The sequence below is a fragment of the Musca autumnalis genome, unplaced genomic scaffold, assembly GCF_047663935.1.
Source record: "Musca autumnalis isolate F117 unplaced genomic scaffold, ASM4766393v1 scaffold_5, whole genome shotgun sequence".
In the NCBI taxonomy this organism is placed as follows: Eukaryota; Metazoa; Arthropoda; class Insecta; order Diptera; family Muscidae; genus Musca; species Musca autumnalis.
The window spans coordinates 6,017,405-6,034,318 of record NW_027412088.1 but is presented as its reverse complement, the minus strand read 5'-3'; the positions used below and the strand labels follow the sequence as shown (position 1 = coordinate 6,034,318).

The following is a 16,914-nucleotide window of genomic DNA, read 5'->3' as shown; positions in this document are numbered from 1 at the left end:
GATTTTGTGTGTTTCCTGCATAAAAATGAGATAATAAAAAAAGAAAAATTATAAACAAACACCGAATGGGTTTTATAGACAGAGAAAATAAACTAGAAAACAGAGAATGAAGAAAACCATGAACTTAGGAAAACAAACAATTTATTAGTGTTCATTTTTATTGTTTCCTTTTGATGCGTCCACACATTTGGCGGGTTGGCCGAGAAAATGCATTCGAAATATTTTCGTCTATTTATTCTGCATTTTGTTTACAAACAACGATCGGAATAAAGGAGAAAAATGGTGTTTATTCTATTTCATTACATGATCCTCCGTCTCCTGCTGCTGATGCTGTTGGTGTTTAATTAGCTAACATATGATCAATGCCAGAGGAAGAATAAGAGTAATAGAAAAACGCACTCTGAGAGAGCTGCTATTACCGAAATTGAGAAGATCTGTGCCTGCGCACTGTAACGGAAAATGCCAAGTGGAAAATGAAAATTAAGAAAATTCGAAATTCTTGACGTTGGGAAAGAACTTTTCAACACATGGCCTGGTGTCTTGTCCCAAAAAGCTTTTCCGAAATTTTATCAAATCCTAAGGAAATTGTTCAGTTGCGAGCGGACCTCTGCACGGAGTAGAACAAAATAAAAGTGAAAAAAGAGAAGCAAAACGAATTAATTTAGTCCGCGGAAGAAATTTGTGAATATAATATTTGAATAATATATTGAAAAAAAGAATCAGAACTGGCCAAAAACAGAAGAAGAACAAACTCTTTTTACACATAAATACATATATGTGCATATGTAATTATTAAATTTAAACAATTTAATGGAAAATAATATATTTTAAGAAGAAAAAACAGTGTAAATTCTTTAAAAAATATATGTGCATATATGTAGTTATGTATTATAATAGAAAGTTATATATAAAATTAAATATATATCGAGAAAAAAAGAATGAAAAAAAATTTCGCCTTCTGGCCATACGATCCTAAAAATATATATTAGATAGACCCATACAATTTAAAGAAAAATTCACAAATACACACAAACAAACCGAGCGAGAGTGTCAACGAATAGAAGAATCTAAGCAAAATTCTGAATAAGAAATCGAAATAAATAACGAAGCGAAAGAAATTTTAAGCAAAATAGAAATATTTTTAAACGACAACCAAGTGAAATTTTTTAGATGTGAAATTTCTAAGTGAATCGGAACCAAGCATCCCCAGAGTTGAACAAAATTCAAATAGATTTTGTTTCTATTCCATTTTTCTTGTTTGTCCTCTACCATTTCCTCTATTCTCTTTTTTTGCAGTTTTTTAGTTTTTATTTCATTCCCTCCCTCAAACTGAGTTGCGTTATTTTGCGTTCAAAACTTTTCGCCGATGAATTTCATTTCTGTCTGGTCTGGTTAAAGTGAAATTAAGTTCTACAAATTCTATGATTTAATTTGAAAACGAATAAGAAGCAAAAAAAAGAAGCAGAAGAAGAAGAAGAATCAAAAAGAGATATCGAAATTACGTTCGTTACGTGCGTAAAGAATATAAAATGCATTTTCCGCGTTTAAAATCTTTACTGACTTTGGTCATTTGTTCGCTGTTTGTGCTGAGTTTCCCCGAAAATGTAAACTGTGCTAACAACAAAAAAGCATCACCGAGCGTAAATTCAGCTCCGGCCGCACCTGTTGAACCCGAAGCCGTTATCGAAGAAGTCTCTGCCAAACAATTGGAGAAGCTATTAAATGACAAGGATTATGTAGCGGTCTTTTGGTGTAAGTATTCCAACTCCCTCCTTTTTCTTCACCACAATCACCCATTGATTTACCTTACCTTTGGCTTTCTATAGATTATTCCGAAGAAAGATGAGATTTTTTTATTGTCTTTCGTTTGGGTCTTTTGTTCGGAACACGTTCATCACATCCCAGTGATTATATAAAACGAAGATTTTCTCAAGTGGAAATGAATTTCTCTTTTGTATTTTAGCCTCTTGTTGTTGTTGTTGGTGTTGCTCTATTTTGAATATTTACGTAGAGACTGATAGACATACGAACGGATAAGCAGTGTACAAATCTTCTTTTTTTCATCTCCTTCATTGAGCAGTTGTTCACTTTTCTTTTGTTGTTGTTGCTTCTGTTGTTATTTTATATGGGACATACATTTCAACAAAAGCGGCAGAGGCAACGACAATAACGAGAACAAGACCAATCAAATGAGCATTTTTTCGACAATGTTGCCAACTCTGCTGGATGAAAAAAACGTTATGGTTTTAGTCAAACAGACTAATATGTTTCCAATACTAACGGTTCCAAAATAGTAGTAGTAGTACTTTTCGTACACTTATCGTAGTTCGAATTTGGACCTTCTCATCCAAACCTTATAAATTTGATATTATTGTCACTGAACTTAGTACCATTAAGTACTTTTCGTAGGTATATAGCTACAATTTGATTATCCACTTCCACATCTCCACCCTCCATCAATAGTAACTATAATACAAAATTTTAGAATTCCAGACCCATCATTTCATCTTGTAGCAAATGGTACCAAATTTAGTGCCTTTCGTACTCTAACAGATCATTTTTCCAAAGCGACCTCCTTACATCAACACTGACCAACTTTCCAAATTCCAACTACAGCTCTATTCTTTCAAACAATACCGTACCTCTTACCTCCTCTTTATGTCAACCCTACGCACCAATTCCAACCCTAATTGTAACAAATTTAGTATATTTTTGGTACACATAACTGCGAATTTCCAAAACCACATCTGTATTTCGGCCCTACCCCTTTCCCACAAAGACCGCAATACCAAATCTCAATATCTACCTGGTTATCCAAACAATAAATGGAACCAAATTTAGCACCATTTAGTACTTATCGTACGCTTAAGTACATATTTCCAAAACCACCTCCTTATATCAACCCAACATCTCAATTTTGATTCTCATTTAAAATTTCACAATTTTAGCTTTATTCGTTCACAAAATATATAATGGTACCAACTTTAGTTCATTTTAGCACTTTTCGTACACTTGTAATTTTTAAAACCCCTTTGGTGCACCTTCATACACTCTATATGCAGCCCTCATTCTAAATTTCAGAATTCTAACTCCATAAGTTTTTCAAATACAAAGTGTACACTTTTTAGGACCTTTTGTTACTTTTCGTACCCCTCCGATATGCATTTTCCAAATTTCAAGGTTATAGCTTTACACGACCAGCTTTATCTTCACAAATTTCAAGTTTAAGTATCATCCGTTTCTCCGGAGATCTGAAACATATTTATACCCTCAGCATTTATGCTAACGAGGGTATATACACTTTCATACGGGCAAAATGTGCCTCATCGAAATAATGGTTTTAGACCCCAAGTATGTTTGGACGAAATGTGTTTCAGACAATTTGGAGTCGATCTAGCCATGTCCGTCTGGCTGGAGCGCACGATAACTCTCGAACGGATTCACAGATTCGGTACAAAATTTGGCTTTCGTAATATTTTGTCCAAACTTAGTTTAAGTTCGAAGATGGGTTACATTGGTCCACTCCTTCCGGTATCTCCCACACAAAAGTTCGAAAATGTTCGGAAAATTTATGCGCACGATAACTCTTGAAGGGTGTAACGGATTTGGTCCATATTTTGCATATCGTGAAATCCCTCCAGACTTAGATGAGGTTCCAATATGGACTCAGTCGGCCCACTCCTTCGGGTACCTCCCACACAAAATTTTGGAAAAGTTCAGTTTGGGACCTGCTCTCGAATCGCGTTGATTTTTGTTGTAGCAACTTGTGTTCACTGCCCCCCATACGACGGTACAAGTTTCATCAGGGGTAAGTCCATACTTCCTGAGAAAATAACCTTAAATGTGCAAAAAAACCCCTATGACACCGTGTGTAGTGGTTAGAGAGCAAGATAACTCTCAAACGGATCTACCGATTCGGTCCAAAATGTGGCCTTAGGAATATTTTGTGCAAACTTAGTTTAAGTTCGAAGATAAGCTATATCGGTCCACTCCTTCAGGTACCTCCCGAAAAAATGTTCAAAAATGTTCTGAAAAATTGTGCTCACGGTAGCCCTGGATGGGAGTGACCGATTTAGTTTATACTTTACACATCCTAATATATTTACCACATATAGATCAGGTTCGAATATGGACTATATTTGTTTTGTTCACTCCTTCGGGTACCTCCCACACAAAATTTCGGATATGTTTACTTTAAGACCTTCTCTCGAATCACTTTGATTTTTGTTGAAGCGACTTGCATTCTTTACCACCATTACCACGGTTAAAGTATTTTCAGGGGCAAGTCCATATTTCTTGCGAAAACATCCCGAAAGGTGTTAAAAACCAATATGAGGCCGAGAAAAAATTTGGCCCTCATCATATTTTGTCCAAACTTAGTTTCAGGGGGCAATACCGGTCCAAAACCGATACTTCTCCCCAATATTAAAAAACTTTTGATCTCCTAATATTTTGTCAAAATTTAGTTTACCTTCTAAAATCGCCCATATCGGTCCTCCCTAAGGGTACCTCCAACAAAAGTTATACATTTGTGTTAATTCCTAATCCACATTTTTGTATGTAATTTCAAATGTCCAAAAAGGGCCACAAAATTCTGAGGAGGCCGTAAATACTTTCGATCTGTCCGTAGATGAAAGTTTCAATTCACATTGGCTGAGGGTATATCTCTGTCGGCAAAGCCAACTGACACTTTTTTTTCCAAATATTTAGACCTCAATAACGAAAAAACTACTTTCACGGGCATTACCTGACATACGACAATTAGACTGTGCGACAAAATTCACTTTTTTCAAAATGGTAGGAAAACCCGATTAGATTATGAAAGTAGAGCTAAATATATGAGACACGTGTTTTGGCGTTTTTAAAGTTTACATCGGAAAGTAACCAAAGTAGGCGGCATTTATGCTAACGAGGGTATATACACTTTCATGCGGGAAAATGTGCTTCATCGAAATAACGGTTTTAGACCCCAAGTATATTTGGACGAAATCCGTTTCAGACAATTTGGAGTTGATTTAGCCATGTCCGTCCGTCTGTCTGGCTGGCTGGAGCGCACGATAACTCTCGAACGGACTTAGATGAGGTTCCGATATGGACTTAATCGGTCCACTCCTTCGGGTAACTCCCACACAAAATTTCGAAGAAGCTCAGTTTAGGGCCCGCTCTCGAATCGCTTTGATTTTTTTTGTAACAACTTGTATGCGATGGTACAAGTTTCATCAGGGGCAAGTACATACTTGATATGATCACATTTTAAAGGAGTTTTTGGGAAATTTTTGGAGAAAGGACCAAAAAGACCCCTTTATTTGAATCGCATGAGGTTTAAAATTTTTAACAAAAATATTTCGCACTACATTCTCAGTAAAACTGCCAAAGGCAAGGATTGCAAGGATTCCAAGATATCTTAACTGGAATATTTCGAAAAAAAACTCGAAACGGGTGGAACGTGTCCCGCCTACTTTGGTTACTTTCCGATGTAAACTTCAAAAAACGCAGAGACAAGTGTCCCATATTTTTAGCTCTACTTTCATAATCTACTCAGTTTTCCTTGTCATATTTTTTGTTGTCGCACACTGTTATTATAAGATTTCTTTTGTTATTGTTTAGATTTTTCGAGCAGATTTATAGACTTCGGGTTATCTTAAGGTTAAAAGTAACCATTAAAATTAAAAGAGAATAATAGTACTATCGCACTCGGTATATTCATTCCACTTCTTCCTGATCTTTGTTCCCTTTCTTTATTCTTTGTATTACATTAATCTCCTCTTTGGCTTAGGTCAACAAAATCTTATTTGTGATAAATAGCCACAGAGAAAAAATCACGTTATTAAAAACACGCTAAATTGACATTACTATATCACAATATCTGTGCTTGGCGTTGTCTGTACAAAGCAAATAGTCCGTAAGGCCGACAGATAGCAAGTCAGCCAACCAGCCAACCTGACTGCCTAGTTTTGCGTTCTTTTTTTTCTTCTTTTCTTTTTATTTCTTATTTTGGCGGCTACAATGGAAGTGTGATGAAAGACGTGCAAGTATTCAAAGTGAATGCTCAACAACATCAACAGAAAGGAGGCGCAGCAAAATAAAAAAGCAACGCATAATAGACAAATAAATGGGACAACAGCAGCAACAAGTGTAGAATTTGTGCTACTACTGCCACGGCAGCATCTGTTGTTTGCCCCATTTTTACATTCCATTCTGCATCCGTTTGTTGTTGTTTTTTTTCGACTTTCTTTCTCTTCCGTTTCTAAAGCCTGCATAGAGCACAAAAAATACTAAATTAATAATGAATAGACGGCATGAATGTTTGTCACAACAATACACGATTCTGTACTTTTAATCTAAGAGGGAATGAATGACTGTCAACCAGTCAGTCAAGGCAGCAGTCACAAAAAAGGAGCATTCCTGCAGGTTATGAATTCAATTTCATTGAGATTTGACAGTTTGACAAAAAGCCTCTTCAGGAGTACCCCTCAAAATAATGTATATAAAACATGATAAACGTGATTCGTCGTAGCTTTTTGTATTATGTCAGATCAGAATTCATTAGTATGTCATGGAAGAAATTCCCTCCGGGGCGACAGGCAGCATACATCGAGTATTAGACGAGATTTTATTCCCTTGGTTATTAAAAGTGAATTAAGAGGAAAAAATAAGAATCAAAAAGTTAATGAATTTAAGCAACACAACTTCCTATCGCAACAGCAGTACACATTTCCCCGAATATTCCTTCCTTTTGTTGTTGTTGCGCTGTTGTTGGTGAATGGTCTCAATAATTACCGACAAGAATTCAAATAAACGGAATTTCATAATAATAATCAGAATTTACTGCCTTTGCCCATTGTTGTTCGGTGGTCCAATTGAAATAAATTTATTTAACTGCTGCCTATTTGTTGGTGGCATTATGTCTTCCGTTTGTCCGTCCGTCTTTCCTGCCAGGCTTCCGTTTGGAGCGACTACTACTTAAGTTTTACTCTCATTAAATGAAGGGCACTCACTCACATTTTATAAAAACCAATAAAAATATATTTATCGCCATTTCAGTGCCGGTTCTTTGCTATTCAAATATATTTTCATTTTATTGCCACACAAAAGTGTCAATTGTAGGGTTGTACGAAAACGAAAGGTGAAGGCTGGCTATTAAAAGCACTTGCGTTTAAAACTGAATATTAAAATAAAGAGCAATTAATCGGAGTTTAATTTTCATTATACATATTTTTAATTTCTTTATTGTTGTGAATCCTTTTGGGGGAAGTATATGTATACTTAATTCGACATTATTTCACTGAAGCGCACCCCATTCTACTAGATGACAACAGAGTTTATATTGGCATATCACCAATCTGTAGGTAAAGGGCTGTCGTCCATGCTCCATTTATTGTAATTAGTAGTCACGGTGCTCTTAAATCAAATTTAAATGGAAGGTGTTTACACCTGGGAAGTTTTTACGGATTCTGAAACTACAATGTTCATAGATGAGAAAAATCAAAAAACAAAAAAATCGCCGGAGCGCTTTTTAAATAAATCGCGATTCAAGTTGACATTTTTAGGGGTTGTTTAGGTTTTTACAATTTTGCTTGGAAACCGTAAGTAATATCAAAATGAGAATAAAGAAAATGTTGTAGCTATTAAAATTCTCTACAAGATTGACCTTAATGATATTTTCGTAGGTTTTACAACTTTTGAGATATAGAAGTTGAAATTGGGACAATTCAAATTCAATTCAATTCTGTATCGTCTCCTTATAAAACATTGTCATGACTGCAATTTTCCAACTTAAAAATATATATTTAAAAGAATGGTACAACCTAGGAAAAATTACATAAGCTAGTCTTGTAGAGAATTTTCACAGCGATAAGATTTTCTCAGGTCCCATGACGATAAGACTTGCCGTATTCAAGCAAAATCGCGAAACCCTAACAAAAAAACCTAAAAATATAAATTGTAGAGAATTTTCACAGCTACAACATTTTCTTTAGCTCCATTTCGATTGGACTTGCGGTTTCCAAGCAAAATCGTGAAAACATAAAAAACACCTAAAAATGTGAATTTTGAACGCGATTTATTTAAAAATCCCTACAGCGATGTTTTGTTGGTTTTGGATTTTTCTCATCTATGAACATTGCTGTTTTAGAATTCACAAAAACTTCCCCTGTGTAAGCGGTTTTTATTAAAAGTTAGTTAAGGCGCACCCTTCATGACATTGTTTTATAAGGGGGCCATACAGTCAGTGCATTGTCAATTGAACTTCAATATCTCAAAAATGGTGAAACCTACGAAAATACCGTGAACGTCAATCTTGTAGAGAATTTTCATAGCTACAACATTTTCTTCAGTCATATTTTGATAGGACTTGCGGTTTTTAAGCAAAATCGTGAAAACCTAAACAACCCCTAAAAATTTCAACTTTGACCACGATTTATTTAAAAAGCGCTCCGGCGATTTTTTTTATTTTTCTCATCTATGAATATTGTAGTTTCAGAATCCGCAAAAACTTCACATGTGTAAACACCTTCCATTTAAATTTGATTCAAGAGCACCGTATAGTATGTCTTATCTTCTAGAGTTGGGTTATCTAGTTCTTAGTTCACTATATTAATTCCAAAACGTAAGCGCAACGTCATAAAAACTAAAGTTAGATATTACGTATACGCAGTTTGTTTATACCATTGGAACTGGGCCATATGGTTCATTTGGCACAACTCTGTCTCCTTCGCGTCTCAAGTATTTACGGTAAATTTTATTTACTGTAAAGCCCTCCCATGTTACATCTATCTATCTATCTATCTATCTATCTATCTATATTTATTTATTTCTTTATTTATTATTAGATGGCGTCCTTTTGTATTGCCTTTGCTGATCGAGGTAAAAATACAAATATCGGATATTGTATATCACAATCTTCAACGCCAAATTTTTATCGTACCCTAGTAATGTTATAAATAAGATAGAGCCAGTTTGTCCTTCGGGAAAGTTTTTGCGATTCATTTGTACAGGTACACGAGTGTGGATTCCGCAGAGTCTTTAATTAGTTTCTAAATATGTCTTCTCTTGTCCATTCACATGATTCCATAAAACACTTAGTTCATATCATTCCATAATGCTGAAGCAACAACAGACCCAACTTTATGTCTCTCGACATATGTCAGCTATTGTTTAACAAATTTTCTCCCATATGTATATGCTAGTCTCACGCTACAGATATGCCAAAGATTGTAAAACATAGATATAGCCCATGACTCGCTGAAAACAAACGTAACAGAAACTAATGAACAAAATATTAAGAAAATAAAAGTCATGAAGTTGTATGCCACAACAAGAATTGTGGCAAATTTAAAATGCTATGGGCATTTTTGACCTATGAATACAGGATGAGGGTTAATGTAAATTGCCATTTTACCACTTTGCATGAAATAATTCACAATACCACAAGGTCTTCTCATTCTATTCTCATTCCCCTCGAACCGAAACCCTTTTCGGGGTTGGTTAACTTGGAATAAATTTCAATAAACAAGTGGTTTGGTATGAATTAAGTACACTTATACTCAGAAGATTTAACATTCACCCCTTCGTTGATGAGAAACTATGACGAGGATAATAATAACAATAAAATGAGAGAAGGGAGAAGAAGAAATAAAAAACAGCTTTTATTTAATTTCAGCTTCAAGAAAAGATGAAAGGTATAATTTTCTATATTTTTAATTTTTTTTTTTTCTCTAAACTAATTTACACGACCACAAATTATCTTGATTCGAAAATAAGCCTAAAATAAAGTAATTTGATTGTTTCGACTCTTGCAACAAAGAACAAAAAAAGTATACCGCAACGTATACTTAACATTTCTTGTTTAATTTCGCTTTATATCACGTATACGTTAATGCGTACAGATTGGCCTAAATTGTCCCTTGTAATATGCATACATACATACATACATCTTGATAAATTTACCAAACCTCAACTCTTTCACTCTGTGTCTCTCTTTGCCTGCTTATCTATTATCTTCTAAATGAAGTCTTTACCTTAAACAACATTGTGGTTAACCTGAAATAAATTTCAATAATTAAGTTGAATAAAAGGTGATACATTAACTCATCCACCCAGGATGGTAAAATTAGTAAGAAACATGGCAAAGTAAATTTTAAAAATGTTTGCTATAATAGAGTTAATGAATTAAATTTAAGGCATATTAATGTTAAATGGCTCTGAGAAGGTTTTAGAAGGGAAAACTTATTGCTCGCAATAGCTTCATAATTGTATTATTGAATTATTTATTGATAACAAGTTTATACGAATTCATACATACAAGTGTAATGTATTATTTTCAAAACCATACCAACCTGATAGAAAATTTAGAAATCGCAAATTACATCAGTTGTTGCATGAAGGTCTATTTTATTATATTTAACAACTCTCGATATTGTTTAAATTTTGCTATTATATCAAGAAACAATTAATAGAAGAAATAAATTTGAAACAAAGAATTGCAGTAATGAATTAACTCCCTGGTGGAAGACTTTTTAAATCCTGAATACTATTCCAAGTCTAGAGAATTTGTTCACTACTGATATGTTGGGTAATACCTAATTTCGTTTGAGTACAAATAAAACTATTTTTCCATTTTATTCATTTCCATCAAAGTAAAATATTATCTGGGAATATTATTGATATAGATGACCCTAGACACTAAAATACATTTCATTATATTTCTCCTTGTCATTAAGCACAAAAATGTTTGGCTTATTCGCTTTCGGTTACCTTAATTGAAAACAACCAATTTGTGTTCATTAAATGGTTTTACCAAGAGGCGTATAATTAATATTTATTAAAATTACTCATTAATATTACTTATATGCAGGGTGGTTATGCTGCTTTAAATTAATATTTTTCTGAGAACAACGCCAGTATTCAAGTGAAATAAAACAACACATTTTTTCAAAATGTCTAGAAGGGGATTTATACAAAAATACCATGTTTAAAAAATCACATTACCACAGCCACAAAGACAAGGAAATTAGTACTTAGTAATGAGCTTCATAGTCTACACTCTGTAAACGACAAACATTGCGTCAAATGCCACTGTCACACAGTCAATTTCATGTGGGTCAATATGTCTAACATTTTTCTTCAGTTACCCAGAAAACAACAATGATATGCTTGAATATATATTGCTATTAATTTTCCTAAGTAGCTTCTTCTTAAATTATGCATTTGCCTTAAGAAGTTGGCAATAAAATGTAATACCCTTTCAATGATTACAAAATTAGTAATAAATGGAAGCTCCGAGATTTGAAGAAGATGAAAAAAAACATCCTTAAATCTGCGTTTTATGTTTTGTTCGAAAGAGGATTAAACATAAAAAATCAAATAAACGATTGAAAAGATTTCTTGGAATACAAAGAAATTTGTTTAAATTTTAACACACACTTCCACAAATGAGCTGCTGTTCTTGTTGTTGTCTTAACTGTAAAAGTTTGAAACACGTGCCAATGAAATGAAAGAACGAACATATACTTAATATAAATACAATATGACTTCAAAGGCCATTATATGTATTTTGTGTTAATGTTTGTACTCGTGTTTATGCCTGCGAAAATGAACTCATATGTAATACACATTAAATTAATGTCGGTTTTACATTAGGTGGAGATAAATGGAGAAATTAAATTTTCCCGTTTCCACAAAGTTAATTTTGAAGTAACATCATTTTCAATAAATTGGTGAAGGAAGGGAAATTTTGAATTGAAATCATGTTTCAACGCTGTTTAACGTTCGCAGTTTGTAACTGAACTAAAAGCATCGACTCTGCTCACATTCAATTTGAAGATTTGAAGACTATACTGCAGATCTTTCCACAGACGAAATGAATGGGAAATGAAAAAGCAAATGAACTAGCCAGAGAAATAGAAGTAGCAACGTCTTTATATACTATAAATAAATAAATAAATAAATAAATAAATAAATAAATAAATAAATAAATAAATAAATAAATAAATAAATAAATAAATAAATAAATAAATAAATAAATAAATAAATAAATAAATAAATAAATAAATAAATAAATAAATAAATAAATAAATAAATAAATAAATAAATAAATAAATAAATAAATAAATAAATAAATAAATAAATAAATAAATAAATAAATAAATAAATAAATAAATAAATAAATAAATAAATAAATAAATAAATAAATAAATAAATAAATAAATAAATAAATAAATAAATAAATAAATAAATACATAAATAAATAAATAAATAAATAAATAAAATAAAATAAAATAAAATAAAATAAAATAAAATAAAATAAAATAAAATAAAATAAAATAAAATAAAATAAAATAAAATAAAATAAAATAAAATAAAATAAAATAAAATAAAATAAAATAAAATAAAATAAAATAAAATAAAATAAAATAAAATAAAATAAAATAAAATAAAATAAAATAAAATAAAATAAAATAAAATAAAATAAAATAAAATAAAATAAAATAAAATAAAATAAAATAAAATAAAATAAAATAAAATAAAATAAAATAAAATAAAATAAAATAAAATAAAATAAAATAAAATAAAATAAAATAAAATAAAATAAAATAAAATAAAATAAAATAAAATAAAATAAAATAAAATAAAATAAAATAAAATAAAATAAAATAAAATAAAATAAAATAAAATAAAATAAAATAAAATAAAATAAAATAAAATAAAATAAAATAAAATAAAATAAAATAAAATAAAATAAAATAAAATAAAATAAAATAAAATAAAATAAAATAAAATAAAATAAAATAAAATAAAATAAAATAAAATAAAATAAAATAAAATAAAATAAAATAAAATAAAATAAAATAAAATAAAATAAAATAAAATAAAATAAAATAAAATAAAATAAAATAAAATAAAATAAAATAAAATAAAATAAAATAAAATAAAATAAAATAAAATAAAATAAAATAAAATAAAATAAAATAAAATAAAATAAAATAAAATAAAATAAAATAAAATAAAATAAAATAAAATAAAATAAAATAAAATAAAATAAAATAAAATAAAATAAAATAAAATAAAATAAAATAAAATAAAATAAAATAAAATAAAATAAAATAAAATAAAATAAAATAAAATAAAATAAAATAAAATAAAATAAAATAAAATAAAATAAAATAAAATAAAATAAAATAAAATAAAATAAAAAATAAAATAAAATAAAATAAAATAAAATAAAATAAAATAAAATAAAATAAATAAAATAAAATAACAATACAACATATCATTGAGATATGTCGAACGAGTTTTGTAGGACAAATTAACATGGCTGAAGAACTGTGGAAATCTATGTCGACCACCGCTACAACAGTGGTGACCTGCCGTAACGTTCAACGACAATATGTGTTAATGGTCATAATGTCCAACTTTGTCTTAAAGGCCAAATATAAAAACCCAACTTTCTTAAAGTAATTTTAAAGTTTTAAGTTTGTATGGCGTTTCGGACCTTCTTTATCATTATTTACTGGTCTTAAAACGTTCGCCCTTACACAATGCTTACGCGTTCAAAATTGCCTAATCCGTAGTAGAATTGTTAATAGAGCAAACAGAACGCCTAAAGAGCTTTATGAGTGATGTCTTTTGTGCAGGTACATCATGCAAATTTATTTTATTTATTATTTAGCGTATAGATTTTTTCGAAGAGAGATACACAGTTTAGTGCAAATTATATAACCTTTTAGCAAATATATAATTTTAAAGATTTAATGAATTGAGTCAGAATTTTCCTGTACTGTCACGGATTGGAATTCCTTAATGCGTCCTGGGATGAGAGCATGGGACTTATATAAATTATGTGTTATATGTCTCATATCCATAAAGCATCGACGAAAGGCCCTACCTTGTTAGAGACTCCGCTGTTTTGGCTATGAAAGTACGTTGACGGTTTTGGTTGCACCGTGTTTTTTTTGGGTTGAGAAGAGCACAGCTATGGCCGCAATCGTTGCACCGCGCCGACCATTCTTGCTCTATATTGTAATTATCGGTATGATTTCTTGATTTTAATCTGGATCCATAATTTATCGATAAGATTTGATTAAGCGGAATATTGGGGTTCGCCACCACTTTTTTAAAACCCTTGGATCAGCTAACTTTGACAACCAATCTGCCGGAATGCCATTTAATGTTCCCGTTATAACTCTCATGAAGGTGTTCAATTGTGTGTCTATTTAGCCAGATCAGAGAGCCATATTCAGTCGTCAAGTACACTAGGGCTACGGCAGACGTACAAAGAAAGCTGGCGGATACTCCACAAGCTGTTCACGTCAGATTCTGGATTAAATTGTTCCTTGCCTTGATTTTTTGGGCACATTTTTCTAGGTGCTGTTTGTAGAATAGGGTTGAAGTTTTGGCAGAGGTTGTCACCATTTAAATTTATCAATAGTTTAAATTTGCCTCGATCTGAGTGAGACGGAAGCAACAGGCTTCTGTTCTCAAGAGGCTGGGTTTTAGTCTCCATTTGTGGCTGTAAGTAATACTAAAGATACATCTGCAAGTATAGTGCTTAAAGTTAATATTGTTGACGGGTTTGACCCACTCTGATTTGCTAGCTTCATCAAGGCTTCTTATTATCTTACCTGCAACTTCTGTGCTTTTCGTGGAAAGCAACTCTTTCAGAAGTTATTCGCTTTCTTCTTTCCAGCAAGAGTAAAATATTTTCGGTAACCCCGGGGGATATAATAAGGCTACCGCAGCCGATGGTACCATCTATACCCAAGGACGATAAACTGATCATTGGAGCATGAGTATCCCCGCCCACAAAAAACTACAGGAGCATATTTTCCCCTTCGACTATAGATTGCAAAATCGAATGTATATGTGTGGTCACTGAAATAGTTGGGTCTAGTCAATAACTTCACAAATCCACCATTGCCTAGATCTAATAGCTAATATGGCTTTTCAAGATTACAGTTAAACAAAATAGAAAAATGCGATACGAAAGTGAATAAAAATATTTTTGTTGTTGTATGCGGAATGCTGCTCTATATACACAAAAATATACGTTCACAATAATTCGAGCTAATGGCGTGCTAAATAAACACAGACCTATTGGAATCAAGCAACAACAAAAAATATTTTCAAGGCGCATCGCTTAAAGCCATTCAACCGTATCAATAAGCGTATTCCTATTCTATAGTTAACTCAATAATATGGGACCTCGTTTTATCGCCGAGTTAAAACGGCGCCACTAATGACCCCGCTTATAGAGGCGTTTTACTTAGCAGTTTAATACTCAGGAAATGTGAGATAACATTAACCTGAGGGGGGTTTGCCGATGGACATTTTTGATGTTGGCTAATCTGGGAATTGAAACCAAGCATTGAGCGTTCAAGCAAAACGATGGAAACCATAATGAAAGCAAGCAAAAAAACAATAGAGATGAACTCCAACTTTTTTCCTATTCATCATTGATTAAAATTTCGATTTAGGGAGGTGGTGTGGTTTTCAATGCAAAAATTTCACATACTGATAAAGACTATAAAGGATTTGAAATTTGAATATTAATAAGTCATCATTTACTTCGATTATCCCAGTCCCTCTTAATGCAATCTGAGAAAAGATTTTCTCAAAGAATGATTTTCTCTAATAAATCTGTGAAAAATACGGAATACATAATTTAACCTTGTGCTCATTGACCATCTTGACCCTTATCATTGTAACCTGTCATAAAACTACTTTAAGCTTCTTTCGCATTCCCTAATTTGAACATCCAATAATTTCATATTAATTAAGAAAAAACTACACATAAATGATTAATGATCGAATTTCACAAAGGCAAACTTGTTGGTTTTCCTACCGCATCCGCACCCAAACCATTTTCAAATGGAATCTTTCAAGATGTTATGTTTTTCAATGACAGCACTTTAGAATCATTTATTATTTATTGGGCCAATCTCTTCTCCACACCCTCCTCCACTTCTCGTTGTGACAACAAAAGGTGGCAAGGCCAATGAATCATAAACACAAATGAAATGCTAAGCTAAGCCTCTTCTGTTTTTGGCTCCTTTTAAATGGCATCAATGTCTGTTTGTCTGGCTGAGTATTGCGGCAGAATCCTTAAAATATCTCAAACCATTCACTTTGAAAGACAGTTTTAGGTGCTGACTATGTCAAAGTGTGTTTGTGTGTGCCCGTGCGAAAACAAAGGAATTGCCCCCTCCTCTTCCCTTCCTTCCACTCCCTCACCAGATTTCTTTGGCGTCACAATACTTTATAAGACAACGTTTACTTTATATCATCCTTGACATTAAATTGCCTGTTGAAGCATTCATTCAGGCAACATTAACATTACCAAGCAGCAGCAGCAGAAGCATTATTTTTCTCTTGTAAAGCGCATAAAGATAGCAAACATGTCTCGTTTGACATGGTTTATCTTTACATTTTGTTGAATTTGAAAGAGATAGAGATGATGATGATGATGATGACGACGATGAACGATGAAGGGGGGAAATTGTCAAGTTTACATTTTCTTAATGTTGCTCTTGCATATCATCATTAGCCCATGTTTGTCAATGTTGTTCATTTCTCTCTTGCGTGTAGCCTCTCTTTGTACTAGGATTTCTTATTGATTTTAAGGCATTAGTATAATTTTCAATACGGCAGATAATGGATGTAAAGATGTATGGTATTTGAAAATTCATAATTGAACCTGATAAATAATTGCAATTGGATTTGTGTTTATTTACGACACTTGTATGCTTGTGGAATGATATGCAGATACGATTACCTTTGAAAAGTTTGAAATGTAGGTAAATATTTTTGAAATGAAAATTTAAAATGAAATGCAACTTTGCAGATTTACATAGAAGGGGATGAGAAAAAAATCGGAGTTAGATGAAACATAAATTTAGTAATATTTTGAAATTTGAA

General features: G+C 31.8%; 2 protein-coding genes across 22 annotated transcripts in view; one reads left to right on the top strand and one right to left on the bottom strand.

The window, feature by feature from the left end:
* LOC141405362 (uncharacterized) overlaps positions 1 to 16,914 on the bottom strand; it is a 242,970-nt gene that overhangs the window by 80,147 nt on the left and 145,909 nt on the right. The window lies entirely within an intron of this gene.
* Positions 486 to 16,914, top strand: part of hlk (hulk) — a 112,743-nt gene continuing 96,314 nt past the window's right edge. For 6 of the 21 annotated variants that reach the window (XM_073989597.1, XM_073989593.1, XM_073989589.1 and 3 more), the window contains exons 1-2: positions 517 to 632; positions 1,297 to 1,752. In XM_073989597.1, the coding sequence (XP_073845698.1) occupies positions 1,530 to 1,752 (223 nt within the window). In that variant the 5' untranslated portion in view covers positions 517 to 632; positions 1,297 to 1,529. Of the gene's footprint in view, positions 786 to 1,296; positions 1,753 to 16,914 lie in introns of all 21 variants that reach the window. The other 15 variants (XM_073989598.1, XM_073989594.1, XM_073989590.1 and 12 more) reach the window with 6 other exon arrangements.